At 51.1% G+C, this 8,948-nt stretch overlaps 1 protein-coding gene across 1 annotated transcript in view; it reads left to right on the top strand.

The window, feature by feature from the left end:
• LOC102485324 (profilin-4) overlaps nucleotides 1-8,948 on the top strand; it is a 31,854-nt gene that overhangs the window by 20,395 nt on the left and 2,511 nt on the right. The window contains exons 5-7 of the mRNA XM_006167652.2: nucleotides 4,315-4,457; nucleotides 5,898-6,165; nucleotides 7,940-8,152. Of these exons, the coding sequence (XP_006167714.1) occupies nucleotides 4,315-4,457; nucleotides 5,898-6,165; nucleotides 7,940-8,152 (624 nt within the window). The remainder of the gene's footprint in view (nucleotides 1-4,314; nucleotides 4,458-5,897; nucleotides 6,166-7,939; nucleotides 8,153-8,948) is intronic.

An 8,948-nucleotide genomic window follows, 5' to 3' on the forward strand; every position in this document is an offset into this window, starting at 1 on the left:
TCTCTTCTCCTCCATTCTCCTCCTGGGGTCTTGGGTATGCACACACCCATGTCTGGCATGAGTTTCAAGCCACCAGGTCCTGGGCTTGTACCACAGTTGGCTATGTGGGAGTCCAGTGATGTAACCACTATACCATCTGCTGGCCCCAACCCAGTAATATTTTAAATTAATGTTAAGTTACATACGTATTTTTGCTATAGATAAGAATGATCAATAAAACATAAAATAGAGCAGGATATAATTTTAATCTTTCATAGGAGATGTCCACTCACCAGAGAGATAGAGAGACAGAGACAGAGAGTGAAAGGGAGAGTGCACCCCCATGGGCTGTGGTCATGCTGCAATGTCTTCTCCATTTCTCCATCCTGTTGGGATTTGGGGCACACACACACCTACTGGGCATGTGTTCAAGCTGCCAGAGCCAGGACTTGAACTGCACAGTCAGCTCTCTTATTTACCAGGCCACGAGACAAACTCAGCAGGATATAATGGAGAAAAATAAGATGAAAAATATGAGTACTGGGAGAAAAATTAAGTCATAAAGCTCTTAAAAAGCTTGTTCAGGTATCCTTTGGTAGGGAGCAGCTAGGTCTACACAAAAAAACTTGTGACCTTTAAAGCAGATGGTCTTGGCGCTGTCACCGCAGGACAAGCAAAAGCTCTAATAAAGACATGGTCTGCATTCTAGGACAATAGGGATGGAGGGAAGTCGTGTGCCAGCCACAGAAGGCCAGGGGAGGCTTGCTTAGAACCACGGGAACACGAGAGGCTCCACATGTGTAGTCACTAATGGGAAATACCTGGCATCACCCTAAAAAAGAATAAACCTGAGAACAGCTCGAGGCTGCAGCGATCCCCATCAGAGATGCCGGGTTCACCCGATTCCCACTTTCCTCTATTTGTGTGTAGGTATCTTTGTCTTGTCTAAATTCACCAGGGCATTTTTTAGTAGACAGTTACAAATATCATATTGCTCTGAAGTCTGAGTTCTATTTGGTACATTAAAAAGCTAGTGTAAGTTTAAAAATGTCAGCATTGAGACCAGCAGATGGCGTAATGGTTACATCGCTGGACTCTCACATGGCCTACCACGGTTCACGTCGTAGACCCAGCAGCTAGAAACTCATGCCGGAAGCATGTGCATTTGTGCTCAAGATCCCTAGAGGAGAATAGAGAAGGGATTGCCATGTGGCCATCCCCCTGGGGGGTGATTTCTTGCTTTCTGTCTCTCCAGTGAGCTTACACGCCCTACAGCAAAAAGCTCCCTAAAAAAGTAAATAAATAAAAATAGAATGTCAGCATTTGTGACCAGAAATTGTTACCTTTTGCAGCTATTTAAATATAAAATGAAAAACTTTAAATATCAACGTAAAAATGTGAGAGGGAGCAAATCGTTTTTGACAATGCCTTTTATCTACTTAAGAATGTGAAAATGTGAAGACCACTGCTGGGAATAAGAAATGCCATGCTCCTGTGGGGATGGGTGCCCAGGAAGATGGTAGAAGGCAGTGTAGACCAGGGGCTGTCAGACTGCGCTAGGCAGTTAGTTAGCCATGAGCGGGCAGCCCTAAGAGAAAAGCGAAAGGCTCACCTGGCCCCGGGTGCCAGGTAATTTGCCATATATTAATTCCTAAAGGCTTGAGGGAAGCACACAGGGATAGTTCGTACATCTTTTTCCTTTATCAAAAGGACCCAAGCAAGCATTTTGGTCATTAATACGATAGACTAATTGGGCGATCTAATTGGGGCAACCTGACTCGCACTGGGCATACGTAATTAGGTGACCAAATTCCTCACTTTGCCTGTGAGGAAGGTGCACAGGTGCAGGAGAGAACGTGTGGATTCAAATTTAAAGGAAGAACATAGGCAGCGTAAGGGGCCGCCCACTAATAAATATTCATGACCCCTAGTAATAAGATAATGGCTAACCAGTATCTAGCGCAGTTGCCACTTGGCAATCCTCCCACCCAACAACCTTTTTGGGTGTACTTTCTTTTCCTTTCTTTTCTATTAAACTTTCTTTTCTATCTACTTCATTCGTGGTTGCGGTTTCATTTTGCGCCTAGGGACAGATCTCTAATTTTAGTGATCTGCACCCAAAAAACCAAGGATTTCACAATGCAGCTCAACACTTTTCCATCCGTTAACAAGGCCACCTGAGCCCTTCCCTCTGCCAGAGCCTTCCTCCCTCCTTGCCAACCAGCCTGAGGGTGGAGTACCCATGGAAGGAGGGGAGTGGGAACCCGAAGAAAGTCCTGAAGCTGGCATCGTACCCAGCTGCTCCAGCAACTCCAGGCTGAAGTATCAACTCTTATGTTGTTCCAGACCATGAGTCACCACCAAGCTGCAGGGCTGCACAAGCTGGGGCTTGGTAACTGGAGAAGCTGCTGCTTCAAGGTGACTCAGCAGAACTTCGCAGACCCTTCTGGAGTGTCTGGGAGCCCACTGGACATGCAGGAGAGGTTGTGCCCCTGCCTCATTTACCAGCAGGGTGAGCAGCAGCACTGCATACTCCATCAGTTGGGTTTCTGATCCCCCCCTCCCGCCCCGTGCTTAACACAGAAGTTTGGTCTGTGAAAACATGACTCTTTGGGTAGTCTCTTTACAGGCCAGAGAGGTGGGAGACTGGAATACAGACATTACCCCCAGTCACCTGAAAATCCCCACCTAACAAGAATTTGGTCTCTGTAGGAAGGAGCTTGAAATAGGGGATGCTTTATTTCAAGACAAGCAATCTGCTTTGTGGCGTTTTTGTTTGTGTTTTCTTTTGTTTTGCCATAAGGCACGTGTACTTGCCAAAGAGAGAGAGCACAAGAGAGAAAGAGGGAGAAAGTGCCCCGGGGAAACGGTCTCTCCTCCGTTTCTCCATCCTATGGGATTTGGGCACCCATGTGCTGACCTGGGACTCAGACCACATGGTCAGCTGTGTGGGCTTCGGCTTTCTTACCACCAGGCCATGGGCTGGCCCTTGCAGGATTTCCAACAGACCTATTACTGGCCCTTCTGAGGGATCAGCGCACTGGGAGACCGAGACTGTACACAAAGGGAAACCTCATTCGCCCGCCCCCCTCCCCCCACTACTTTCTGGCAATCCTCTTGGCTCCTGCCCGGAAGACCAGCTCCTCCATCAGCTTCCTTCTCTTCCCTTGTGGCCCTTTACCTTCCTCCATCGAGGAAGCCTTCGGGTGGGTGTGGGCAAGAGACAGCCCCTCTTGTAGGCTCTAGCCTAGAGGGATTGGATTCTAGTGGCTGCTCTGCCATGGCCCAGCTCTGTGACCCAAAACCTCTGAGTCAGTTTCCCCACCTGAAAGTAGAACTCACCCTGCCTCTTCCAGGGTCTTGTGAGGCTCAAGTGAGCACAGTCACATCTTTGCCTTGTGACCTGTCCCCCAGCCTGAGACACTCTCCCATCGGACACCCAGGGCCTCCAGGGCTACCTTTGGGGTCCTTTGGATTCCCTGACCCTTCGCATTCTTTGCCCTCCCCCAAAGGCTGTACTGCCCCCGCCCCACAAGGACAGAGACATGACCCCATCCTCCCAAACAGGAAGGGAAAGCTGCTGCGCCCCCTATCCTCTTGCTCTGGGATGAAGCAGCTTCCTACAGGGGTGTGGGACCACAGCGCTGTCAGCCTCTGGACAGGGAAGAGAAGGGGTCATCTCAGTCTTGTTTGGGGGGGTGGGGAAGGTTGTTTACCTTAGGGACCAAACTTATATAACATTATAAAGTCATTTGGATAATTTAATTATTAAATGAACAAACAGAGCACACCCACATCACAGGCAATGGACCCGCCCGATCCCTCCCACCCGGAACATAAATAGCCCTTCCCTGAGCCAAGCCTGCAGCGGCAGGCTGCACCCCAGGCTGGAGGTTAAGCCCAGGCAGCCCAGCCCTAACGAGAGAGAGAGAGAGAGAGAGAGAGAGAGAGAGAAACACTCCTGGCAGGATGGCTTCAGGTATGCTTCCCCTTTCTTCCCTCCCAGTCCTGGGTGTCCCTGGTCACATCACCACCAGCCTCTGGGAAGGCAGGTTAATCTTTGGGGCAAAGGGACTATCGGCAAAGCCTTGGACAGCACAGTGTGTATTTTAGCCCTACTCTTGCTTAAGACTTGAATCCTGATTTCTTTCATTCCGAAGCCGACTGCACTAGTCCCTCTGTGGCTGGGGGTTGAGAGCAGCTGGACAGGCGGCCAGAGCAGGGAGGAGTAGGAGTGAGATGTTGGCAGGTGGAGCGCAGTGGGCTCAGGGGCTCCTGCTTTGGGATCTGTCCGTTTTCACACCTCATCTCATCCTCCTATTCCTGTGTCCTCAGACAAAATGTTAGCTGTGCACTTTGACAAGCCAGGAGGACCAGAGAATCTCTACGTGAAGGAGGTGGCCAGGCCACACCCCAGGGAGGGTGAGGTCCTCCTGAAGGTGGTGGCCAGTGCCCTGAATCGGGCGGACTTACTCCAGGTACCAGCCTTGTGGGGTTGAGGAGGGGGACAAAGCCAGCCAGAACTGCTGGGACTGGGGACTGGCCCGAGATGGAGGGAGCTGGGTGGAGCTGGGCCGGGTGACAGGTGAGTCGTTTGGGGTGCTGACGCCTGTATTAGACTCAGGAGAGGAACTCCAGCATCCACCGTCATGGCCTCACTAAGCTGCCAAGGTCATCTCCTATTATAGCCCACCATGGGCCATGCTGGGAGAGTCTGCCTGGACATTAGCTAAGAAGGAACCTATAGAGGCCAGGAGGTAGTATGTGGTGAAGGCCCTGGACTCCCATATGACTGACCGTGGTTTGAGTCCCAGGCCTGGAAGCTTGAAACATGTTGGGCGCAAGTGCATGTGTGCCCAAAATCCCGAGAGGAGAATGGAGGAGAAAGGATTGAAATGTGGCCATCCTGAGGCGGGGGTGGGGGGGGTGATTTCTCACTTTCTCTCTCTCTCTGTCTGTCTCTCCAGTGAGCACATGTGCCCTATAGCAAACATCTCTCTTAAAAAAGAAAGGGAGAAGAAGAAGGAGCCTATAGAAAGGTGTGCCTGGCACTGTGCTATAGACTCTCTTACTTAACCCTCACAAGCAGCCAAGGAGATGGGTACTCTTGTTTCTCTTCCAGTGATGAGAAGAGTGAGAATAGCAGCCAGGAAGCTGCGTAAGCCGAGACTCTGGGAATGGGCGGGCTCTCTCTGGAGTGACTGTTCTGAGTGACCATCTCTGAAAAAGTCCCATGGAGTAGCTGTTTCTACAAGGACTGTTATTTAGAGACCATCCGAATTTTTTCCTATCCTAGAAAACAAAAAGACTCGCAGGCTGACCCCACGGCACAGCGATAATGTGCTACTCAAGGGAAGCCGGATCCCACATGGTGATTGTGGTTCAGATCCCCACCCCGGCCACCTAAAAACACACCCAGCTCACACATGAGTGCCCAAGGTCCAGTGGGCTGGAGGACTGGAGGAAGGGGGTCGCAGCGTAACCAGGCCCTGTGGGGGTGCTCATCACTCTCGGTCTCGCGCTCTCTCGCGTGTGTGCACGTGCTCTGTTATGAATAAAGGAGGGAGGGACCAGCAGATGACGTCGTGGTTATGCCGTGGACTCTCATATGGTCAACCGTGCTTCGAGTCCCAGACCTGGCAGCTTAAAACTCACGCCAGGTGCAGGTGCATTCTCCGAGAGGAGAATGGAGGAGAAGGGATTGTGACATGGTCATCCCCCTGGGGGGTGATTTCTCCCTTTTGTCTCTCTGTCTCTCTGTCTCTCTGGTGAGTGTATGCGCCCTATAGCAAATATCTCTCAAAAAGTAAAATAAATGTAAAGGTTGGGGAATAGACTCCAAGCAAATATCCACCTTCTCCCACCACCAGCAAGAGGGGCTATACTGGTTCCTTTCATGTGCACCCCTCTCTTTACAGAGACAAGGTCAATACTCTCCACCCCCAGGAGCCAGCAGCATTTTGGGACTCGAGGCCTCTGGACATGTGGCAGAGCTGGGGCCTGGCTGCCAGGGGCACTGGAAGATCGGAGACTCGGCCATGGCTCTGCTGCCTGGTGGGGGCCAAGCTCAGTATGTCACTGTTCCCGAAGGGCTCCTCATGCCTATCCCAGAGGGACTGAGCCTGCCCCAGGCTGCAGCTGTCCCAGAGGCCTGGCTCACCGCCTTTCAGCTGCTACACTGCGTGGGTAAGGACCCTCACCTCACCCCAGACAGTCCTCCTACCAGCCCTGCCCTGTCACCTGAAGCTAACTGCTGACCCAGCCCAGGCATCCAACTGCCCTAACCCTCACCTGTGAGCCTTCACTGACACCCCACACTACTTGGCCTCTAATCCCAGGGCTGAACCCTATCTGTGCCCCCATGAAGACACCACGAACAGTGTTTATGTCCCATGTGAGGCGGAATGACGGTTCTCAGAGCAGTTCCAGCTGCTAGTCCCTGTCCTCAGAGGCCAGGAAATGGTCTCTCACTTCCTTTGCTCAGGAACCTCATGGCTGTAGAGGAAACACTCTTATTCCATTTGTCTTATGCAGAGAAGGATCCAAGCAGCCCAGACATCTGGCTTGGGGACTTTCCCTCCCAGGAACTCCCCAGACAGTTCTTTTCTTTTTCCTTTTTTTAAAGTTTTTCTCTAGGGCGCTCACCAGAGAGAGAGAGAGAGAGAGAGAGGATATATATAGAGAGAGAAAATGAGAAGTCACCCCCTGGAGGGATGGCCACGTCACGATCTCTTCTCCTCCACGAGAGAAAATGGGAAGTCGCCCCCGGGAGGGATGGCCACGTCACGATCTCTTCTCCTCCACTCTCCTCTCAGGATTTTGGGCATGTATGCACACGTGTCTGGCATGTTTTTCAAGCTACCAGGTCCAGGACTTAAACCATGAAACTGGCCATGTGGGATCCAGCCCCTTAACCACCACGCCACTGGCTGGCCGCAGACAATTCTTTTTCTCTGTGTACTTATTTTATTCATGGGAGCATGTGCTTGTACATAGGAGAAGAAGCAGCCTCGTCAGGGTCTTATCCCACCGTGACCCCCTTCCCCCAGCCTCTTTCCCCAGCCCAAATATCTCTCTCAAAAAATAAAATAAATTTTAAGGGAGGGGTGGGCAGAGGATAGACTCAAAGTAAATATCCACCCAGGCTTGTGCCAAGTGTCTTCAAGCCTGCCCTGGAGTCTGAACCCACGGTGAGCTTCCAGCATTGTAGTTCAGTTTGCTACAACTGTGTTACCAGGCTGGGCCTCCCTCAACCGGGCCTCCCTCGACCGTTCTGACTCCTAGCCTTCCCTCCATCTGCTGGATTCATCTTACACAAGCTCAGCTCTTCTTTTTTTTTTTTAAGAATTATTTTATTGAATTTACTTATTATTATTACTTTTTTTTTTTGAGTGGTTTAGCTATAGGGAGTGTGCACTCGCCAGAAGGACAGAGACAGAAAGACAGAAAGTGAGAAATCACCCCCCGGGGGAATGGCCACACTGCAATCCCTTGTCCTCCATTCTCCTCTCGGGATCTTGGGCATGTACACAGATGTACCTGGTGTAATTCTAAGCCACCTGGTCCGGGACTCAAACTGTGGTCAACTATATGGGAGTCCAGTGACGTAGCCATTACGCCAACTTCTGGTCCCTATTATTATTACTTTCTAATTTGACCAGAGAGTGAAAGAAAGCGAGAAAGCAAGCTGCCAAGTCCAGGACTCGAACTGCAGTCAACCATGTGGAAGTCCAGCACCTTAACCATCATGCCACCTGCCAGCCCACAAGCCCAGCTCTGATCAAGGCTCCCTCTATTCTAAAACTTTGGAGGCTCCTCCCACTTGATGCCTTCTGTGACCCAGGCCCTAGGGCCCCACATCCTCAGTGCATAGATGGTTCATGTTCCTTAAGCCAACCTTGCACCTTCCCACCCGGGTGTCTTTGCGGCTCGGATACTCTCACCTGGATTGTTGCCACAGGAGGCGTACAGGAGGGGGAGACAGTGCTCATCCATGCCGGCACAGGTGGGGTGGGCACGGCTGCCATCCTTCTGACCAGGCTGCTCAAAGCCGTCCCACTGGTGACCACGAGCTCCAAGGAGAATGTCCAGATGGCCCAGAGGCTGGGAGCTGCAGCAGGGTTTGATTACAAGAAGGAGGACTTCGCGGAGGAGGCTCTGAAGGCCACACAGGGTACGTCTGTGCATGACTGTGTTTGGGCCCATGTGTTCAGAGGAGAGGCCCAGCTGGTTCTCACTCCCCTTCTCTCCCTCTTCCGTAATCTTTTCCGCCTTCTTTCTATTCTGTATTAGTTACCTATTACTGCATAATAAATCACCCCAAAACATAATGGCTTCAGAGAAGTATTTGTTACGTCCGTGTCTGCGGGTCAGGAATCATGCTCCAGCTCAGAGTCTCTCACAAGGTGTCAGCTAGGGCTCCGGTCATCTCGAGGCCTGACTGGGGACCATCTGCCTCCAAGCTGACTCTCGAGGCAGTTGACAGACTCCTGTCTTCATCAGCTGTTAGCCAGAGACTTCAGTTCCTTGACATACGGCCTTTCCATGGGGCGGCTGGAAACATGGTAACTGACTTCCTTAAGAGAGAGTAAGCAAGAGCCAAAGAAAGAAAGTGCCCCAGATGGAAGCCACAGTCTTTTGATAACCTGATACTGGAAGTGACTTCCCATCGCTTCTGCCATGTCCTGCTCGTATTAAGTAAGTGTAAGTCGACCATACTCAAAGGGAGGGATCACCCAAAGGTATAAAAATCAGATAGGGGACTATCTTACAGGCTGCCTTCCACATCTTTCTCCTCCTCCTCTGTCATTACCAATCCTTTCTTCTCTTTCTCAACCGTCTCTCATTTTTTTTTTTTTTGGAGAGATTTTCGCTATAGGGCGCGTGCGCTCGCCAGACAGACAGAGAGAGACATAGAGACAGAAAGCGAGAAATCACCCCCCAGGGGGGATGGTCACGCCGCAATCCCT

This window comes from Tupaia chinensis, unplaced genomic scaffold (genome assembly GCF_000334495.1).
Source record: "Tupaia chinensis unplaced genomic scaffold, TupChi_1.0 Scaffold144952_1, whole genome shotgun sequence".
Lineage (NCBI taxonomy): Eukaryota > Metazoa > Chordata > Mammalia > Scandentia > Tupaiidae > Tupaia > Tupaia belangeri.